Genomic DNA, 20,464 nt, shown 5'->3' with positions numbered 1-20,464 from the left:
AGGCAGCCACTGGCAAGACTCGAGGAAGGAGCTCGGCCAACCAATATAATATATTAATATATCTTATTTTATTTTATATCAAACACTATATATTTTCTGTAAATATTGTTCCCAATTTTTTTTCTTAATAATTGCTTATATAATTCTAACGTCCGTTTTATATAGAAATTAGGATCCGAATAATATTATAACTAGCATATCTATATTAACCGATATGAGTCTTGGTATAGCGACGAGGAAAAGAACGCTACTAAAACTGACAATAGATTTTGAATGATACTTCTACTACTACTACTACTACTACTACTACTATATTGATGGAAAAAATCCGATCACTTACAATGTTGGGTGTTCATTTGGGGTCATTTGGTGTATTTTGTCTATGCTACAAGCTAACTAGGTCTCGTCTCATCATGTACACCGCCAGAGCCCCTCTCCAGGTTCGTTGCCTTAAAACGCAGATGAACCCATTCAGAGCACGAGATGGGCTCGTATTTGGCTGGGTGATCGGAATCTACGCAGCTGGGCAGGACGCCGCAGGTCTCGTTGAAGTTGAATCCTGCCTATGGTGAGTAAGTGGCCCGACATAGTTTGCTCTCACTTACCTAGGAAAAATGGCATAGAATATCGTTCGTTTTTGCTGAAATTTTTAGCTCGGTGCACCGTTGAAATGAACCGATCATTGGTGATACGCATGAGATAGTCGCCGATATTCACTACAAATGTGCCTTCAATCGGTTTGGCATTGAGCCATTGTCCGTCTCGGTTGAGTACCTGCAGACCGCCGTTCTGATCTTGCCAGAGCATGGTGAAGAATTGTAAATCCGTATGCGATCCAATGCTCACCACTTCTGCATCTGCTTTCTCAACCACGCTATCTGGAATACTCGGGTAGTAATTGAGAGCTACCGCGGCGTCGGGGTGGGATGTCATTGCATCAAAATAGTCTTCGGGGAGATCCAAGGCTAGGGCAAAAATACGAATCAGCCGGCGTGCCACAGCGAGGCATGAGCGCCAGTACTCCAGTACATCAGTTTTGAAGTGCGACAGGTTGGCGGTTTGAGTCCAGCAGTATTCCTCTGCCCTAAACCCATCTTTGATCTCTTGTGGAATCGATTCCACATCGTCCACGCTCGGGTCATAGCGAGGGTCGTAACGAAACCCAAAGCTCTCGCGTACGTCCAATGATTCTACGGCATTGGCCCGATGAGATTTGGGACCATTCCAGCCATTAAACCACTTTGAATTTGCTTGGTTCACGCGCTGCTTGATCTCCTCCGGCTGATGAAAGAAATCCTGTGCGCTCTGAAGGGCTGTGTTGATGACTTTTTCGGGAATGCCATGTCCTTTCATGTAGAAGAAGCCGATAGTAGCAGCAGCGTCACGGATTTCTTTGGCGACAGTCTTTCGAACATCCAAACTATCGCTGAAAATGCGAGAGATTTCAATTATGGGAATTTCTTCCAGGGTGGCGTCACGCGGAGGATCTTTCTTGATTGTGCGGTGTACAGGACCATATGCGCTGATAAGCTCGAGTATAGTACACCCATCGGGAACTTGGACTGTTGCTTGTTGTTGCAGGACTTCCGTCGCCATATTGTTTCTCAATTTTTTATTCTTTTCCTGCGTTTCCAGATTTGCAGGCTGGCAGGTAGTGCTACACGCGATGTTTCAATGCCACTGCAGCGCTATTACAACTGTTGTGTACATTTTATACGGTGGACATGTTAACGGCCGCATGAGCGAGTACATTGGGCTCCTCAAAAGATTATCTCGTCGTTGACCGACGGGCGTCCGAGCGACCCTTAGTTGGATGTATTGTCTATGGGGCCTCCAAACTAGTTGAGGGAGATACACAGGCTTCAATGAGTGCATCTTCACCCTAGAAAGATTTCCGATGCTTATCGGGTTGTGTCAGCTTATCAGTAATGACCACCGGAGAACCGTCGGATCCCCGTTTTGAGGAAAGCTAGATGAATCGCTCAAACTTGAGTGGTTTCACGCTGATAGCTACAATAATCCATTGATATGGACAAGATACCGATATAAGGCTATGGTTGTACGTATAATAAGATCACGCCTCTCTTCACTCCTAATCGAAAGATGCATGTACGAACTCGCCGGTACACAGCTGTAACGTATTCTTCAGCAGTGCAGGTCGGTCAAGATGTCTATCATCACTTTTCTCGAGACAAAAGAATATAGAGAGAATCAAGGCTTGGGGCGTCACCAATGGCTCGATAATTTAGACCTGAGGCCTGTGCCGCAAAATCGTCGTACATACACTTGGCAGTCGTACTTCTGGTTTTGGATCTCTGCCAATGCGACTCCAGCCACATTCTACGGTGTATCAGCCGCCTTAGCCGCGGGCTTGGGCCTTTGGGAAGCCTTGATGTGCCAGTTGGGAGGACAAAGTGAGCTTGGCATCCTTAAACATGAGAATTAGTGTGATGAACTGAGACTGGCCATTTTTAGTCATGATCGCAACAGTATTTTGCTTCAACGGCAGGGCCGGTGCTGTCTATCATATTCCATATCCAGTTATAGCACGTGCTTGTTTCGGTATCTGGGGAGCTTATTGGCCCATCGTTAATCGCGTCGTGATGACATTGGTCTGGACTGGGGTTAACGCGGTGCAGGGCGGTCAATGTGCCTATGTCCTACTACATGCTCTCTTTCCGTCCATTGCAAACATTCCCGACGTCTTTCCTGCAGGAGTATCAGCTCTGAATTCGGGCGGAATGATCGGTTTCATGGTGTTTTGGTAGAGAAATCCCCACCTGGCCGTTTCATCTCTCTAAACTGACATGGTTGGATCTAAAATGCAGGATCGTGACAACATCTCTGCTACACATTAAAATCCCAGACCTACGACCTTACATGTACACGAAATTGATTATATTTGCCGTTTGTAGTATCGCCCTTTTGGTTTGGGCATTGATAGAAGCGGGAGGTATTGGGACTGTTGCTCGTCAGGGCAGCACAATCTCAGGCAGTGCCAAATCCTGGGCGATTGCGCGATATATCTGGATTTACTGTGCCAACGGTGCCACCTATGCCACCAATGCAGCTGATTTTCTTCGTTATGCCAAAAAACCAAAAAATGCCTGGTGGCCACAGTTGATCGGTTTCCCGCTCTCAACACTGATTTATGGTTTGATTGGAAATCTAATCGTATCCAGCTCTGTTATCATATTTGGAGAGGTAAGTTAAGTAACTTGCTCATTTTTTCTCTCTTCACACCGCTTAGCTGACTATTACGGCAGCTTGTTTGGAACCCCATTGATCTTCTGGATATGCTTCTTGCCCAAGACTACAGTTCTGGCAAACGCGCTGGTGTATTCTTTTTATCCCTGGGCTTCATGTATGCTTCAGTTATTTCTTCTATCTTTGAAAACTCTATTCCTGCGGGGAATGACCTGGCTGCTCTTTGGCCCCGATTCATCAGCATCCGACGTGGTTTCTATCTTGCCGCCGTTATATCTTATGCAATGTGTCCGTGGTATATTTTAGGAACGGCATCTAGCTTTGTTAGTTGGCTGGCATCTTACCAGTAGGTCTTTCAGAACCATAACCCTTCTGGGACGGCTATATTAACGATGAGAAATAGAATATTCCTCTCATCTATTACTGGCGTCATGCTTTGCCAATACTTCCTCATTTCGAAAGGTTACTTACAGATCCCAGACTTCTACACATCCAGATCGACGGGCTTGTACTACTACCGCAGGGGATGGAACTATCGTGCTTATATTGCCTACGTAATCGGTGTTGCGCCCAATTTCTACGGTTTCTTGGGAGTCTTCGGCGTCAGCATCACTGAGACGGCCACTCGTATGTATTATTTTGCTTATCCCGTCGGGCTCATCTTGAGTTTCGCTTCGTACTATGGTCTGTGCTGGCTGGATCCTCCGCCATGCTCGAAGATGGAAGTTACGTGGCAAGAACCTGTAGACTATTTTGAGCCCGAGGATATTCTAGATGGCATGCCACCTGTCGATATGCAGGAGACTATTGTTCTGGGAACTCCAGGGACAAAGGAGGTTTGATAGGAGAGCGTACAATTTTTGACCTGTACTCTTGTCGCAAGAATCTTCGTTAGTCCTATATAGTCGAATTGCAGTTCCGTCAACAGAGATGAGTTCATAGTGAACAGGTCATGGGTGGCCATGCGCTGGCCGTCTGTAAAGTAGAGCCTAGAAATTGTTCTACCTCATGCATAGTCGTGTAAAAGCACTCCAACCGCAGCTATAGCGAGTACCTCAGCCGGAAGTGTATATACAGACTTTGAAGTTTCCAAAAGATACAATATCAGTCCGACATGAAGAAAGGAGATTTGACTCGAGGTATCTAAAACTTATATATCATACTAGCGTGGGGCAAATGGTTGATTCAGCCTAGCCAGAAGCCGTCCCTTCCTTTTAATTTCCGGATTGACCGCACCGTAGTGTACATATCTCCTTCTATGTGCCTTTCAATGTAGCTATACGATCGGCTCAAGTGACGCTAACGGAGCAATCTGGACGAAACTTCTGAAGAACCTCGGGAAAGAGCTCTAGAATCAATTGCCTAGGAGGTCAACGGGAGCCTTCCGAAGGCCTTGAGTTATCCTGTTGGGTCCACCGCTCCAGGTGGCGAAGTGCCGATAAGCGGGGGATTATCCTTTTCCGTAAAATAAGCAGATATATTGACAGTCTTATCATTTAGATCAAGCCTAGTAATTGACGGAGTCATTATAAAGATCTTCGTGGTCGTGGCGTCACCGATGACACCACCCTGTAGGAGCCTCGAGAGGCTCAGTGTTTTCCTCACCGCTAGTCCGACCTATTCTAATGGCGAGAGCCAGCGACCGTAAGAGTAGGGTCTTGCTTCGTTGACTGAGTAGATCGCTCACCCGTAGATAGTTCTTTGAGGAGGGAGAAAATGACCAAACCACACGAAGCAAAGCAGCGTAAGGCTGGTTGGCTTAAAACAGTTTCGAGCGCTTGATGAAGCAATGAAATAGAGTAATAGGAGACATTACAACGTACTATAGGTAGTCAATAACATCAGCGGTAAATGTGTCGTCCGTTCCAACTGTTTTCTAAAGGCTAGGACTTCCCAAAAGTAGCTAACGTATGCCCCAATTTTTTACTGTTTCAGTCGGTGTTGGATGGCGGAGAACGAGAGGCACCTTACCCAATCGTGAAACCACCACTATAGAAGTACAGCCTCTTAAATTTCTTAGCATGTGGTCAAAACTCAGAGGCATCAAAGTAGGGGAATCGCGAGCCGATATACTGTTGAACGTGGTTTAGTCCTCAGGCACTTGAATCGTGTTTGCCGCTCCCTTGACAATATTGCATAACCCATTAACGATATCGACATCTAGTCGACTAGGATATGGCGCTCATCCAACCTCAATCATTGAGCATAATGGAACAAGTTCCTTTTCTCTCCCTTGCTTACTATCGCAGTGGGAGGTGCTGCTGCTGCTGTAGTGGTTGGATTATCGCGACGAGTATTGAAACATATACAATTGCCAGTCGTGCAGTCAAAAGCGTATTCTGCAACGGTAGTAAAAGGTGACGACATCCCTAGAGACCGTGCAGCCTGTGACCTGGGACGAATAGGTCGAGTAAGTCTCAGTGGTAATCGTGGATCCAGTATAGTCAGTGGCGTACGAGACATAGTATGTAATTTGAGTTGCGGTCTCCATGCTATGTGATTCAGACGTTGCAGTTGGTGCATTTGTCGGATAATCATTCGGCTCTATTTTAATTGGTGGGAAAGGGGTTGGAAGTCCCGCAGGAGGTCTGTCACAGAATCCGCGATCTGCTGGAATCATAGATGGCCAGGTAACTCGTCCTCCACCAGGATATACTCCCAGTCCGGGCCATCCAAGGAGCATGATCCCATTGGATCCAGGAGGACAGAACCAGCACCCGGCCCAAAAGTCCAAGTACAGGATGGTCCGAAGAGCCATGTGTGCTGGATGCAACAGAGGAGGTAGACCAAGAGACGCTTGTTGGAAACGCCAGGTAGGTTATGAGACTCATGACTGCGGAAGATTTCGAAGTCGATTCTCCAGTAACAATTCCAATGAAGACAGAGCCTGTGTTTATGGAATATTGGAGATTATTGCTGGATGTATGTATGGCATAAGGTCTAACAATAAGATATAGTTATTTGTAGATATTTGAAGCTACATTGTGATTGTGATTGAATTGGGAATAAGTTTAATAATCAATAGTATAGAAAGTTTGTAACATAGTAAATTATAAAAGCTTGGATCTTTATATGACTGAAGCTCTGTCGTTGCTGATAATATATTGATAGGTATTCTTAAGAAACACCTAAATGGTTTAGCTATCATATAGCTCCTCAACCCAGCTAGTGACAACTATAGTGGACCTAGGTTTGTGACGTCTTGAGATCTCACTTCGTGGGAAAACAGCCACCTTGAGTAGATGTATTTTATATTAATAATATTAATTTATGATAACTAGTTTAAATATAAATTATTATACTTCGTATGTTATCTTAATATAAATGCAGATATAGAGTATAAGAAATACATAAATGTCCTTACTCTATTTTATCTAGTACGGCTCTAACGTTTATTATCAAAATTAAATGCTTCTACTAGTAGGGGCATTTTGCATTGATGATAGGGCACCAAGAATACGAGGATATGATAGATTCAAGGCCTCACTAGCTATATTTAATTAGATACGCTATCTTCTTAACCTTATGTTGTCGGCAGATAGTAATCACAAATGTCTAACCAAGGTCATCTCATATTCTAATACCACAGAGCAGCGATATTCGACCAACAAAAGTCTGTTTAACTCGTGGCATTCTCAAAAGTGAAAATAAGGATACTATCATATACGTCTACTTGTTAACACAAATAGAATAGCGTCATTGTATCAAATCCTAACATTATAACTATGCGCCAGTCCATGAGACACCAGCAGGGTCCAGAGCAGGCGGTTCACCCACAGCCACAACGCGTTGCGCCATGCGGGGTCCATCATAATCGTAGGTGGCAGTGTGATAAGTCGCTCTATTGTCCCACACGGCAAGATCGTTTTCTCCCCATTTGACTCGGACCTATAGAATCAATGTCAAAGAGAATTACTCAAGTAGAGTCCAACGGACGAGATAGCATACCTGAAGGTCATGGTTATCGGTAATTAGGTTTAAGAGAAATTTTTTTACCCATTCACTCTCCTCAATTGCCAGCCCGTTAACACTCTGAAGATGGTGACCAACACCAAAGATAGCCTTCCATCCAGTAACAGGGTTTGTGCGAACAATTGGGTGTTCAGCAGTCAGAGACTGGTCGACATTGAGCGGGTGTCCTCGCGCAACCTGATACAAATGCGCATGCTCAGGGTTGGGTTTGTAGCCCACGGGAGAAAAATTGCCGGTCAGTGTCTCTAGGAAAGCGCGCATGGGAGGGCTGACGCGCTCGTAAACCTCATAGGCGGAAGCGAAAATGGTATCACCGCCAGTATTGGAGCGTACTCTGTTGATCAGCGTTGTGTAGTCAGACGTCACTCGCTCAAAGGCAATGTCTGAGTGCCATCCATCCGCCACGCTCTGTTTTTTGAGTTGTCTTTTGCCTGCGACGACTCCTGTTTGCTTGGAGAGCATGTGTGCTGGATTGCGTGCGATGGTGGACATTTCGAGGTCGGGCTTCTCACCGGGCTTGTGAATGGTGTGGTTGCTATTGAATGATATTTATTTGTCATTTCATTTGTCCTTGGTTATGTCGAGTCGGCTAAGTGACTTACATCGGGTGGATATGGATTGCTGAATCCTTCGGCTTACCAGTTAGTTGTCCAAGGCGGTTTGTGAAGTACTTTTGGTGTGCCGGGGTGAGATTCTTCTGGCTGCGAAAGACGACTAGACCGCGGCGAGAGACTTGAAGAAAATTAGTTAGTGTGTTAACAGTCATATCTATTCTCGAGAGCTGCCTCACTAGTAATAGCGAGATCACGCAGCAGATCATCTACACTAGGGGCTTCCAGGACTTCGACCAGATCAATATCTAGGTACTCGCGACCTAGTGCTCGGGTAAGGTCCTCGTATCTCCAATGGTTGATGGAAGTTCTAAGCTTCAATGGAGGGGGAAAGGTAGTGGTGAACTTTTTCATTCCAGTCTCTTCCTTACCAACTTCAGAGCTCGACTCGGAAATATTCCTGTTTGCTACTGAAATACTTTCCGACACCGTTGACTTGATGATGGGCCGTAGTACCTGCTGTATCACAGGCTGCAGAAGGGTTTGAAGGGCTTGAGATAGGGGATCATGAAGAGGCAGATCAGCCAGGCTCACACCATTCGACTGTTTGGCTACAGGCAGTTCAAGTGCAATAGGAGCCATTTTTGGGAGGGCCTGAGAAAGCTTCTAAATAAAAGGTGAGAGAAATATCTGATATTGAGAAGAAAATGAGTTGTATGGATTGAAACAACAGTCTCAGACAGGATTTTGGTGTCTCTTTATGCTCTAAACTCAGCAATGCACTAGTCGCGTTTGTGCAACTTAATACGGGGTCCCGTTCCTTCGAGAGCAATTACCCTTCTGAGACTCAGTGCGAATTGTAGAATTGTTTCTCCCTCAGGCTGAAGATCACCTATAATGGCAAAGCACGCCTCGAATTGTTGGCATCATACCCCCGCTTTCCACAATCAATTGGGCTCTCTTTCAGATGAGCCCAATCAATATCGAGGAACATGGTCATATGGTATCGAGTAAGGCAGCAAATTTATGGAGCATAGTGATTATAGTCGTATCTAGAGGACTATGTGACGGTATTTGAAACTTGACATATCGATCAACGCTTTTGGCTTGGCATCACACTTAGTAATCGGTGTATAGGTTACAATTAGAGTGGCTGTACTAGCCTAAGATCCCCGTTATCTAATTTTTTTACTGCGGGGGGATTAAGGCGTAAATTTAGGTAGATAATCTTTCATATATAGACAAAAACCTCTAAAAACCCTAATAGAAAATACCAGCCATCCAAATTCAAACACACAGTGCTCTATGAGACATACTTTCACATAAATACTGTAGACCGCATATTGGGATCCGATACTCGTGCATCCCTTCTGTCTCCGGACGTCGGATCGGCCCCAAGGGCCGACTGTCGGAATGTCCTTCTTACTAGCCGGCCAAACCAGTGTGCAACGTCTGTACAAAGAAGACACAAAGAACCGCTAGAGAAAGAATTTAAAATTCATTATATAGACTAAGACAGTCGCCTTCTATGCTATCGCATATAGCAGCATCCTGAAGGTTACTCAGCATGGCAGTCGTTTTGCATGACCAAACAAATCTTCTCCCGCGCGGCCGTTTGCTTGTCGTCTTTTCAACCCTAGCTTCGGCCTTTTTGTTTGCATACGCAGACCAAAATGGTGTCGCCGTGGCTCTGCCAGCCATTGCGCGTGATCTCCATGCACAAAGCACGATTAGCTGGACAGGCACATCGTCTATGATTGCCAACACCGTGTTCCAGGTCCTGTACGGGCGGCTGTCTGACATTTTTGGTCGACGGCTCATATACCTGTCCGCCGTGCTTCTCCTTGCGGTAGCAGACATCCTATGCGCAACGGCTCAAACCTCATGGGCCCTCTATTTGTTCCGTGGATTAGCTGGCGTAGCCACCGGCGGAATAAACTCGCTGACCATGATGATTGTTTCCGACATCGTCACTCTGCAGGAACGTGGTCGTTATCAAGGCATTCTAGGTAGCTGCATTGGTCTTGGTAATACCATCGGCCCTTTTCTATCTGCAGCATTTACGCAGCGGGCCACCTGGCGGGGATTCTTCTACCTTATTAGCCCACTGATGGTTATTAGCTGCGTTGGTTCATTTTTCCTTTTGCCGTCAACAATGCCGAAAGGAAAAGGACTTGAAAGGGCTAAGCTGATCGACATCTGGGGTCTCATCACGGGATCGACAGCCATAATGTGCATCCTGATAGCGATATCGGGTGGAGGGACTTATTTTGCTTGGAACTCAGCTCTAGTTATTGCGCTCCTTGCCATTGGCGGTGTTTCAGCTGTTGCCTTTGTCATAGTCGAGGCCAAAGTGGCCCGTCTGCCAATGGTTCCCCGTAAGTGAATATGCCTACCTTCATCGTGGTAGATGATTAACCCGACCATGGTAGTTCCAATGTTCAAAACACTAGCCGTTAGTGCAATCCTAATACAGAATCTGCTTTTTGGGTATTGCTACTATGCAGAGCTCTACTTTCTCCCCATTTACTTTCAGAACGTGAGGGGTGTTACGCCAATCGTCTCAGCCGCACTCCTTACACCGTTAGTTATTTCCCAGATGATCTTCTCAGTTGGGTCAGGCTTTTACATCTCGCACTTTTCTCGATATGGCGAGGTTATTTGGGTGGGATTTATTTGCTGGACACTGTATGTACTCTTCCAACAATCCTCTATCTGATTCCTCATTTTGGGGTTGTTTTCACCAAAGAACCACGCTTACTCTCTATATTACTCTCTGCGTTCAGTGGTGCTGGTCTCCTTTGTATATTCGAAAGAGACACTTCCTTGGGTGTAATCATTGTTGCCCTCATAATCCTGGGCAGTGGTGTCGGAAACGTGTTTCAGCCATGTCTAGTCGCAATCCAAGCACATTCTCCAAAGGACCTTCGGGCGGTGGTGATTTCGAACCGGAACTTCTTCCGTGGCCTCGGAGGGGCTATTGGCCTTGCCTGCTGTAGTTTGGTGCAACAGACTACGCTGCAGCGTTCCCTACCTGAAAATTTGAAGTATATCGCACACTATAGCTACTCCTTGCCAGCCCTCAGCAGCCTCGATGTCGAAGAACTGCAACAGGTCCAATCTGCTTACGCTGATGCCAGCCACATTGTCTTTGTGTCAATGGCGCCTGTCATGGGTCTCTGTCTTATTCTTTGCTTGCTCGTCAAGGATTGTGGGTTGGAGAGAAAGGAGGAGTCTAGTCTAAAGTCACACGCGGGGTCTCAACCAGTAGAAAACATGGGCTTAAACAATTCTATCCCTACACATAACAAGTCGTCAGACTCGGAAGGCTCAGAAAGCCAGGAAAAGGTTTGATCAGCATTAGTCATTCAATTGATAGATTGCGTTGGTATTTGTAGTAATACTCTGTCTAAATTACCTATTGGGGTTAGGACGCACAGAGTATGGTGTAAAGGGAAAGGTCTCTTAGCTAGTCGATGTAGAGTCATCAGTGCGATGCCTAGATTATGAATAATATTCAAAGTTAAATGCAGTTGGATCTACTAGACTACCTAGGCAATTGCTCTTCAATATCACATCCGCTAACCCCTAAGCCCTATATTCATTTGAATGTTAACCTGCTAGCTGCATGACATGCTCCACTACCCTTTGAGCTCGGCATATAGAAATCTTCAGGAGTCAAAATTGTATATGTACTTCGTATGGTTACGAGACATTTTAGAGGAATTAAACCAGCAGCACGATCCACAGACTACTTCACATCCATAATTAGGCGAATAAAACGCGTATTTAATCATATGTCCCGTATTTTTCCTTCTCCCTACTAGTACGAAGAGGGATACCGATCGTAGGATGACGCGGCAATATTTTGGGAAGGATTCAATATACATGTGCAAGTCAGCCTGCAAGACTTTGCTCTTGCATTAGGGCTGAATGGCAATTTGTTTATGAGGCCAGAAACTTCCACTGGCTATGGCCTACTAACGACTTGATAAATGGTTGGAAGAAAAACGGCAGGGATCTACACAGGGACGATCTTCCCACTAGCAATTGTGTCCAGAATAAGATTGGAATCTTTCAAGGCCGAGACCAAGGCTGAGCATCCTGTATTAACCCCTAGTCCCCCGGATAGAGACAAAGGCAGAACCCATTCAACTCATCAGGCCAATCTGCGTGCCAGGATCAACGCGCTCCCCCACTCCACATCCACCTGGATCTCCTTCCAAGGCTTTTCGTTCGATTCGCGCAGCGCCGGCTCCACATCCCGGGCTTCATCCATCATCTCGTCGATAATATCTCCTCGCCCATTCCCTTCCGGCCCACGCCGCGCGCGATCGGCGAATTTTTGCTGCCATTTGTGAAACGAGCTTCAGGTGCGGATATACTCCTCCATGGCGCCAAGCGTCATCTTGGCGCCGATGAAGCGCATGCTGAGGCCACTCTCCCCAATCACTAGAGGGCGGAAGTACAGCGTGCAGCTTGTCCTGAACAATACCTCGGCCTGGTTGCTGCCAGTAGGATCCTAGCTGCGTATCGTCGTACGCATAATGCTGGATTACCTCGCTTGCCTTTGGGTACGAGACCAGGACGTGGTCCTTGTAGCCCCAAAACGCTACTCCCACCGGCCGGGACAAAGCGCGCAAGCTCTGGCCAGAGCTTCGGATAATTGAACCAGTGTGCAGACTGAGCCCCTGTGGCAAGATAGACTTCTTGCGCCTTGATCGTGGGTAAGGACTCCGCGGGTGCCTGGAAGAAGTTCACGTTGGAATATTGGCCCGACAGTTTCTGTGATTGCGCCACCATGCCGGCCGAGGGGTCGCTGCCTATGACGTGGTCGAAATGCGGTGACAGTTCCCTTGCTACGAGTCCATGGCCCGTCCCAAGATCAACGGCGAGACGATGCTGCGCCTTGTGTGTTCCCTGGTGATAGCCTAGCACGGCCTGGTAGAGTTCAGCTGGGTATATTGGTCGGAAGGCGGCATAGCTGTGGTGCGCAAACGACATGCTCCTGATTACCATCAGAGATGTTTCTTTTCCGATGGATTAGAGAACAAAAAGGGGCTGCTTAGCGAATAGAAGAGTTTCTTACAGAAAGGAGCCCATTATTGCTGCTTGAGATTCGATATTTGATGCAATAAGCCAGTGACAAAAAAAGAGTCAACTAAATTAATAAAATCTTAGATGCGCGTGATGTAACCTTGGAAGTACAAATAGAATCGATGCAACCAAGATCAAACATTGAAGCACAGCATCAAGCTGCCTTCCTTTGTAATACCGGAGGAGACTTCGACCTGTAATCGGGGGTGAAAAGCGACGTCGCTCCGCAGTTAAAACCAACGTTGTACTCCTTACAGAGTATTAAGATTATCGCGCGCAGAAATCGCCGTAGGGGATTGTGGAGAAAAATATGACAATATAATTCAAAAGAATGCCGAATTGTTGATCTGTGTTCTCCTCCGAAGATCGGATGAAATCCTCTCCGAAATAACCAGTCTTCGAAACGAAAGATACCTTAGCTAGCTATCAGAGTTGTTGCTATCGATTCATTGATGCGTCACAATTATGGATAACGGATTGATACATATTATCAGAATGCGGGGCCAAATGTCAACCTCTCTCGATACTCTCTTTACAGCTCTATCCTGCGTCCAGTTGAGAGTTTGGCCGCTGCTACTCAGCCCACTACACTCAAGGCACCTAGCCTTCACTTTGCAACGACCGCCTTATACGGTAAGTGTCGCTATCTACGGTCTTTTATGCTGAGATCAGAGGTTAAAAAATCATCACTGTGGCAGGGAGTGGTGCTGGTATGATGGAAGTATTGATCTGCCATCCATTACGTACATTTCCAGACCTCCATATAAGGCCTTACTAAAGGTTGGTTGTGTAGATACGATTAAAGGTTGAGATACAAGCGATAATAGTTCAAAGCGAACGAGTGAAATAGCTAATTCTGACTCCATCCGAAAAGGTAACGTATCATTGTCATCATAACCATGTTTATGGAATGAATGATATTTACAGGGGGCCAATTCATTTCATCTCCTCAGAGAAATCTATAATGTTCTGCATCCGGAAAATCTACCAAAGGTCGCCTATGGCTTTTTATCGTGGCCTCGGAGCGGTCATGGTGGGAATTATGCCCAAGATGGCTATTCGATTTACCAGTTTCGAAACCTACAAGGCTGCGCTCACAAAACGGGGCGAGAATACTCCTTCGTTAGTGAGGTTGTTTGTGGGTATGTAGCCATTGGATCTCTTAAGAAGAATGAAGAAAAATTAGTCTGATGAATTACCATTTGCATAGCTGGTTTGGCGGCCGGAATGACCGAGGCAGTGTTGGTCGTGACGCCTACCGAAGTTATCAAAATCCGTTTACAAACGGCAGGAAAAAACTATGGAGGCTCGTTGCCGATCGGATACAGGACTGCACCCGAGGCATATGTGACTACTGTGAGAACTGAGGGTATATGGACACTCTGGAGGGGAGTTAGCCTGACTGCGGCGCGTCAAGGGACTAATCAAGCAGGTACGTCCGTCACTTTGTTTTGACATCTAGACACATGGGTATAAAGGTCCGCTTTGCCGTGCAAATGACTAATCCGCTTGAGGTAGCTAATTTTTTCGCATACACCAGAATTCGGCAAAAACTGATTCGCAACCCCAGTACCAATCTACAGGATTACCACCGTGGCAAACAGCGTTAAGTGGATTCTTAGCGGGCTCCCTGGGCCCTTTAGCGAATGCTCCTTTGGATACACTCAGTAAAGGAAAACCTTTTCTTTCTTTCTCCTATCTTCTCTATCAAATATGGTTCTAATGGATTTAGAAACACAAATTCAGAAAAGTTCTCAAACGGGAAAGACATCAAGCGCATCGCAGGTTTCCCGCCTCTTCCAGCAGATTGTACAGAACGAGGGATATATGGCACTTTACAAGGGAACCCTTCCGCGGGTATTGCGTGTAGGTGTTGGGCAGTCAGTGACTTTCATGACGTATGAACTTCTTCGGAAGGTGTGGTAAGGCCATAGGCTATGAATAGATGAAAATAAGATTTGCTCATGTCACTAAGTTATTATGTCATTTCCAATAATATTGCATCTCTGCCCCTTCTAGATGTTGCTTGATCATCTAATTTTTCTTCGTTTTTTCTACCCCTCTCGAACGTTAAGAGACACTACATTATCAAGCAACTCGGCATTCCAGTACCCCCTTAGAACAATATTTCTTTAGGGGTTTGACTCCCCCCCTCACTATCTCACTTCTCACTATACCCCACTGTGCACCAAGGTATATGTCGTCTATTTCACTCTATTACCTCAATCATACAAAATACGGAAGTGGCACAATGCCATGTACAGCGCTAAATTAACTAGTAATTAATGGCGGCGCCACCATGTTTTATCAAGTAATTGATAAACAGAGTTATTCAGAAATTCAGTTTACAATAAATTGTCTATACTGTCATTGGCTGATTTTGTAATTTATAACTATATGTAGTGCGATAATGCACAATATTAAGACAGTAATAATAAATAAAGAAATTAGAGGGCACCATATGTGCAGGAGGTTTTGCACCCTCCTCCGTGGTCTTATCTTATTTTCCTTCTTCTTGGAGGTTTTGGCCATAGGATTTGCGCCAAAATTCTTGGCTTATGTGATCAACCGGCCTCCGCATGCTGGGTAAACCTGATACCTAAAGAGGCAGCGATATGAACCAATCAAACCTAAATCATATACAAGACTCAAATGTTGCATTAGCTTGTACTGCAGCGTCTATGAGAAATACGCACTGCGTTAGTGCTTACTTTCCCGCAGATCATAACAACGGGTTCTATAACCCTTCATATTGCATGATTTTACTTTTTTTACTTTTTCCCGAATGGTTTCCTGAATAGCTAAAATCGGCAATACCATTACGTGGAGATCATGCCTGAAACTCAATGCAACGCCTAATAGCAGTCATGATTAGTCATCATGACTGAAATTGTAGCCTTTGATGGAAGGTAGTATCTTGTACTATTATCCAACTGGCTAGTGCAGGGAGATAAGTAGGCGGCTATTATTCTTACATAAGGATTGAATGATGAACACATATTCAAGTTTAAGAGCATTATTATTGATCTTAGCTACAGGAATAGACATTGCAAATCATGCTTTCATCGTGTACACACCTTCTAATCTACGTTAACTACATTATACGAGTAGATAGAATGGCTAATGTCACTACACTCAAACCCGGTGATTTATTCCCGGAAAATGTCACTTTCCAGTAAGTAGAATCTTTTGTGCGCACCCTGCCAACCATATCTACGTATCTTTGGCTGCCCTCAGGGAATAGAACTTATATTAATGCATCAAATTCCAATTATGTGCTGATAATATAGGCACATACCATGGGCAAAAGAAACCAGCGACATAAAATCTGCGGTATACCGGCACCATACCATGCCTCTGACGAGTGGGCAAACAAAAAGGTGGTTCTTGTTTCCGTGCCAGGTAAAAAGCAGTCCTACCACTACGTTGATAAGTTCTTCACCACTAACATCAGAATTTTGCATCATGGATATAGGGGCTTTCATGCGTACCTGTTCCGGTGCTCACCTACCAAGCTATATCAAGAATCTGTCAAAAATAAAAGAGAAAGGCGTTGACATTGTTGCGTTTATCGCTTACAATGATGCCTATGTGATGAGTGCACGGGGCAAGGCAAATGATGTGGAAGGCAAAGATATTGTAAGTTTTCCTACCTTTTTTATTATCGACAATAATGTTAATTGCAAAACTAATCAAAATTGATTAATTAATTGATTGACTTCTCTACAGCTATTTCTATCGGATCCAATGGCCAGTTTTTTGAAAAGTATTGGTTGGTCAGAAGTATTAGGCTTACGAGGACGGCGGTATGCTATTGTGGTTGATCATGGGAAAATAGTCTTCGAGCAAAGGGAGAGTGGAAAGGGAACTATTGAGGTGAGTTGACTAATCTCTAAACATAATAATCCCTCAACCATACTGCGGATGAATTCACGTGTTGGTACTAGGGCTAACTCGGTGTCTACCTGGTTGTATAGGCGTCAGGGGCGGAAGCGGTTCTTCCAATTTTGTAGATGGTTGCTCTACGTAGAACTAGTAAATCTACAGCGATGATTTTATAAGGGACCCCGTTTCATACATAACCGGACCGGAAATATTCTATTACTCATTGTTCTAGAAGTTATAGACCTTTTCCCTCTTTCATTTCCCCCATGGAATTTTCTAGACCTATAGAATTTCTTTGCTGTCGCGTGGGTAAAATTAAGTTTGGTTAGGGCGACCCTAGCAGCGAGATGGGATGAAAAAAGAGTTTTGATGGGAAGGGAGATTCAAGTTTAATAGTTGAATGCATTGAATACTACTGTGTACTCGATATTCTTGTTTAATCCCAATAAAGTCCGGAGTCCGACGTTGATGCAAGCCGGTGGGGTTTTTGTCTGCTGCAAATTGGTCGTTGAATAAGCTGCAAAGAACTTGGTTTTCATTTGCAATATGGTTTCTGGTCAAGCAGGACGGCATACAGAACCTCCGTTCTAGCCTTGAGACCTACAAACTGGCACTGGGAGTCAGGTCAGGCCCCGAATAATATCGTAACACGTAGTTTGGAAGGGAGTAGGAATTACTTACAATTTTGTCCTGCCGAAACACCGAAACACCGAAACACCGAAACTCCGCCGAGGTTTCCCTATCTACCATCACGAATTGGCGGCCGCTACGCGGAGCGACTAAATCACAGCCAACGTTTTGCGTCGTACGATTATAGCCCTCATAAGTCGCCGTATATATTGAGATCATGCCTTGATACTTTTGCTCCAATTATCCTTTTTTCGATGACAGGCTTGTACATCTGGATTTCCGACAAATATGTTCAAAAAAGAATTCGCACCAACGATATAACGTTTATCGCAATGAATAGCGCGCAAAGTGTATGTGAATCCCCTTACCACTATTGGAGCCGGTCCTGTAGGACTCTTAGCTGCATTGCGTCTGCCCCAACACAGAAAAATAATTATAACTATCTTTGAGATCCTTATAGATCCCGCGACTCCGTAGGCGCCATTGGAATACCCTCCAATGGGCTGAGACTGCTAGATCTACTCCAACTATGGTGCACGGAGTATGAGGTCACGTGTTGGGTTCCTTGGACTTCGTGGAGTAAACAGAAAACTGGTTTTGGGTATCTAAGGATATGCATAACTGATTTGCTCGATATTCATTATAAGGAGATTTCCAAAGTGGAGATCGTTGTTCATTATGGTAAACTTTTAGTTCAAATTGAGGAGTATGCCACGAATGCTACCGTAACTTTCTTAGATGGCATCAGTGAAATTTCCCATTTCCTGCTTGGCTGTGATAAATCTACTATCTAGTTCGTAGGCTATATGTTGATCAGCATACTATCCCAGAATAGTTGGGTGTATCGAATGTCTTCTCCTAGGATTTTTGATGAGAAGAGAGAGACTCTGCGTTAACGTGATGATGCAAACTGCCGAACGAAATGGGAAGGTTCGGAAGAGTATCAATCCTTGGCATCTGTGGCTTAATGAACAAGTGATATACGGGGCTCTATTTATTTATTCGGGTTTAAATTAGGCAAAGTTAGCTTTGGTCAGCAGGCTCTCGTCGATGATATTAATGATGTTGAAGCTGGAGGGGCCTATTGATTTTGCCGACTAAACATTGGTCTTAATAGTTTGAATTGTGATAACTTGACTCTTTGGCATTACCTATGTGCATTTTCGGAGGAGCACTCAATTCTTTCGAGGTATCTACTAGGTGTATTTGGAGAAGTAGTGGTAGATAAATGATAGACGGGGGTTTAAAAAACGTGTAAATACTGTAATATTCTTAATTGGAAGGGAAGAATCCCGCTCCGGCCGGGAGCACTATGGATCCAGTGATTGCATTTCATTCAACGAATTCGGCTAATATCTTCCAGGAATGACCGGATCAATCCATCTCTAGCTGTATCTGGGTTAACGGTCTCTTCAATAGTGCGCTGGAGACGCTCCCTACTCCTTTCTACCTCTGTCGCTATTTGTTCCCAAGTTAGAGTGTCTTCCTTTTGTGGAGTTGAGTCTTTCCCGTATAACTCGCTCGGAGAGACAACAGGCGATAGTGAGTAATTTCGCTTGGTGATAACTCCATCTACAATGACAGTGGAAATGTCCCTCACTGAACTATGCAACACAATACCAGCTACTGGATGACGTTCCGATACCGAGAGCATACTGGGGGTCCTTCCTTCGAAGATTACGATGTCGGCCTTCTTTCCCACTTTCAGACTACCAATCTCGTCTTGGAGACCAATTGCTTTGGCACCTAAAATTGTCCCAAGATTAAACGCATCCTCCACAGTAGGGCCCACGGAGGCGTCCCATTCATTCTTTTCTATCAAGTCGACATACCTGCGAGATCGAGTAGTGTGCAATAAAGTGACCATTTGCGAGGGCAAGAAGGAGCTGCAGACCGTGTGGCAATCTATCCCTAGTGAAGACGATGCGAAAATATCTGGCTGCAAAGCAATTGGGTCACCATGTCCCATCTGCATCTCAGTGGCAGGTGTACTTGATATATGTGCACCCGAATTTTGAATACAACTCCTTTCATGTGCGTCTGTATGGTTGGCATGGGAGAGGAGGATGTCGGGTCCAAGTAGATCATTGTCCATCATAACTTTAACTGCAGAGGGCATATCTTCACGGATCAAAATTCACGGTTACTAAAGGTTGATTAAACAAAAAAAAAACAAAAAAGAGATAGAGAGTGCGTACTATCTAGCATACGTAGTCGCGTTTCATGGGAGGTGATTAACTGAGCACCTAGAGCCCGAACCTCATGAAACACGCTTTTCAATACACTTGGCGGGACTAAGGCTGCATCAATTGCAAACCCAAGGCGTACGCGGCCGTTGAGCCCAAAAGGCTGCATAGTAGCAAGCTGCCGAAATGTGGCCATGACCCAGTCCGGGAACCATTCTTTCTCGAATGCCAATTCTGGTTGCCAGGTGGCTACCCTGGGATGCGCGCAGTAGCAGAACACAGAGCGAATACCTGACGCAACTGTTGCACGAATAGCTTCTCTGCCTAAGCAATGTTAATTATGTTTTGATTTCGTGAGATCTTTGAGAGAAATTTCTCCTTTTGTGATAGCTCACTATGATCAGAAGAGTAATTTAGATGAGCGTGGTCCACAATAGTTGTGGTTCCAGCGTCGACCGCTTCCAAGAGACCGCTTAGCTGGCCCCAAAATACATCCTCTGGGGTGTAATGGGAGGAAGCCAAATTGCCTACACAGGATTAGCCCACAGTATCCTGTCAATAAGATTCAAACCTATATTGCATACCACTGTGGTAGTAGTCAAGGAGGATCTGGTCCGCGTGGAGTCCTTTTTGCTGAGATTGCCAGACATGGTGGTGGGTATCGACGAAGCCTGGAGATATAATTTTACCATCGCAATCAATTACCTTCATTGATTTGGATATTTCAATACCAGCGCTAATCCTGCTAATACGATCGCCTTCAATCAGAAGGTCCGCACGCAGAGGAGCCACCCGGTTTTTCTCATCATGGACAAGCAAGGTGCCACTTTTCAATAGTAGTTGAGTCACCATTTTAAATGCCTCCTGTGGTAATTCAATGTGTATTTTGGAGCACGCATCAAATTTATTCCCAGTAGCAAAGCCTGGTATAACGAT

General features: G+C 45.1%; 9 protein-coding genes across 9 annotated transcripts; 4 read left to right on the top strand and 5 right to left on the bottom strand.

Annotated features, from left to right (window-relative positions):
• Positions 1 to 392: 392 nt before the first annotated feature.
• Positions 393 to 1,596, bottom strand: BGW36DRAFT_439553 (uncharacterized protein; the record flags this gene model as incomplete). Its single annotated transcript, XM_046221506.1, has 2 exons — positions 393 to 559; positions 606 to 1,596. 2 exons carry the CDS (start codon positions 1,594 to 1,596, stop codon positions 393 to 395), a joined length of 1,158 nt encoding a protein of 385 aa, XP_046066647.1.
• Positions 1,597 to 2,167: 571 nt separating this feature from the next.
• On the top strand, positions 2,168 to 4,049 carry BGW36DRAFT_432252 (permease for cytosine/purines, uracil, thiamine, allantoin-domain-containing protein; the record flags this gene model as incomplete). The annotated part of the gene is made up of 5 exons (XM_046221102.1): positions 2,168 to 2,414; positions 2,476 to 2,764; positions 2,829 to 3,204; positions 3,267 to 3,553; positions 3,611 to 4,049. The coding sequence occupies 5 exons, from the start codon at positions 2,168 to 2,170 to the stop codon at positions 4,047 to 4,049; spliced, it is 1,638 nt and encodes a 545-aa protein (XP_046066646.1).
• Positions 4,050 to 5,533: 1,484 nt separating this feature from the next.
• On the bottom strand, positions 5,534 to 5,965 carry BGW36DRAFT_432251 (uncharacterized protein; the record flags this gene model as incomplete). Its single annotated transcript, XM_046221101.1, has 1 exon — positions 5,534 to 5,965. One exon carries the CDS (start codon positions 5,963 to 5,965, stop codon positions 5,534 to 5,536), a length of 432 nt encoding a protein of 143 aa, XP_046066645.1.
• Positions 5,966 to 6,930: 965 nt separating this feature from the next.
• BGW36DRAFT_305869 (uncharacterized protein) lies at positions 6,931 to 8,144 on the bottom strand (the record flags this gene model as incomplete). Its single annotated transcript, XM_046212103.1, has 4 exons — positions 6,931 to 7,095; positions 7,156 to 7,714; positions 7,782 to 7,911; positions 7,970 to 8,144. 4 exons carry the CDS (start codon positions 8,142 to 8,144, stop codon positions 6,931 to 6,933), a joined length of 1,029 nt encoding a protein of 342 aa, XP_046066644.1.
• Positions 8,145 to 9,198: 1,054 nt separating this feature from the next.
• BGW36DRAFT_388795 (major facilitator superfamily domain-containing protein) lies at positions 9,199 to 11,285 on the top strand. Its single transcript, XM_046217265.1, has 3 exons — positions 9,199 to 10,108; positions 10,163 to 10,418; positions 10,517 to 11,285. The coding sequence occupies exons 1-3, from the start codon at positions 9,298 to 9,300 to the stop codon at positions 11,082 to 11,084; spliced, it is 1,635 nt and encodes a 544-aa protein (XP_046066643.1). The 5' UTR covers positions 9,199 to 9,297; the 3' UTR covers positions 11,085 to 11,285.
• A 604-nt stretch (positions 11,286 to 11,889) lies between these two features.
• BGW36DRAFT_432248 (uncharacterized protein) lies at positions 11,890 to 12,734 on the bottom strand (the record flags this gene model as incomplete). Its single annotated transcript, XM_046221100.1, has 3 exons — positions 11,890 to 12,078; positions 12,116 to 12,231; positions 12,290 to 12,734. 3 exons carry the CDS (start codon positions 12,732 to 12,734, stop codon positions 11,890 to 11,892), a joined length of 750 nt encoding a protein of 249 aa, XP_046066642.1.
• An 805-nt stretch (positions 12,735 to 13,539) lies between these two features.
• On the top strand, positions 13,540 to 14,757 carry BGW36DRAFT_439539 (mitochondrial carrier domain-containing protein; the record flags this gene model as incomplete). The annotated part of the gene is made up of 6 exons (XM_046221505.1): positions 13,540 to 13,570; positions 13,662 to 13,668; positions 13,755 to 13,969; positions 14,038 to 14,267; positions 14,368 to 14,494; positions 14,560 to 14,757. The coding sequence occupies 6 exons, from the start codon at positions 13,540 to 13,542 to the stop codon at positions 14,751 to 14,753; spliced, it is 804 nt and encodes a 267-aa protein (XP_046066641.1). The 3' UTR covers positions 14,754 to 14,757.
• Positions 14,758 to 15,943: 1,186 nt separating this feature from the next.
• BGW36DRAFT_400920 (Redoxin) lies at positions 15,944 to 16,840 on the top strand (the record flags this gene model as incomplete). Its single annotated transcript, XM_046218687.1, has 5 exons — positions 15,944 to 16,002; positions 16,138 to 16,229; positions 16,303 to 16,466; positions 16,557 to 16,703; positions 16,805 to 16,840. The coding sequence occupies 5 exons, from the start codon at positions 15,944 to 15,946 to the stop codon at positions 16,838 to 16,840; spliced, it is 498 nt and encodes a 165-aa protein (XP_046066640.1).
• A 1,838-nt stretch (positions 16,841 to 18,678) lies between these two features.
• Positions 18,679 to 20,380, bottom strand: BGW36DRAFT_400919 (uncharacterized protein; the record flags this gene model as incomplete). The annotated part of the gene is made up of 4 exons (XM_046218686.1): positions 18,679 to 19,463; positions 19,541 to 19,852; positions 19,924 to 20,055; positions 20,113 to 20,380. The coding sequence occupies 4 exons, from the start codon at positions 20,378 to 20,380 to the stop codon at positions 18,679 to 18,681; spliced, it is 1,497 nt and encodes a 498-aa protein (XP_046066639.1).
• Positions 20,381 to 20,464: the final 84 nt, after the last annotated feature.

The sequence above is a fragment of the Talaromyces proteolyticus genome (assembly GCF_021365285.1).
Source record: "Talaromyces proteolyticus strain PMI_201 chromosome Unknown BGW36scaffold_13, whole genome shotgun sequence".
Taxonomy (NCBI): domain Eukaryota; kingdom Fungi; phylum Ascomycota; class Eurotiomycetes; order Eurotiales; family Trichocomaceae; genus Talaromyces; species Talaromyces proteolyticus.
Note: the sequence above shows the minus strand (reverse complement) of the source record. Positions and strands in the feature narration are given on the sequence as shown.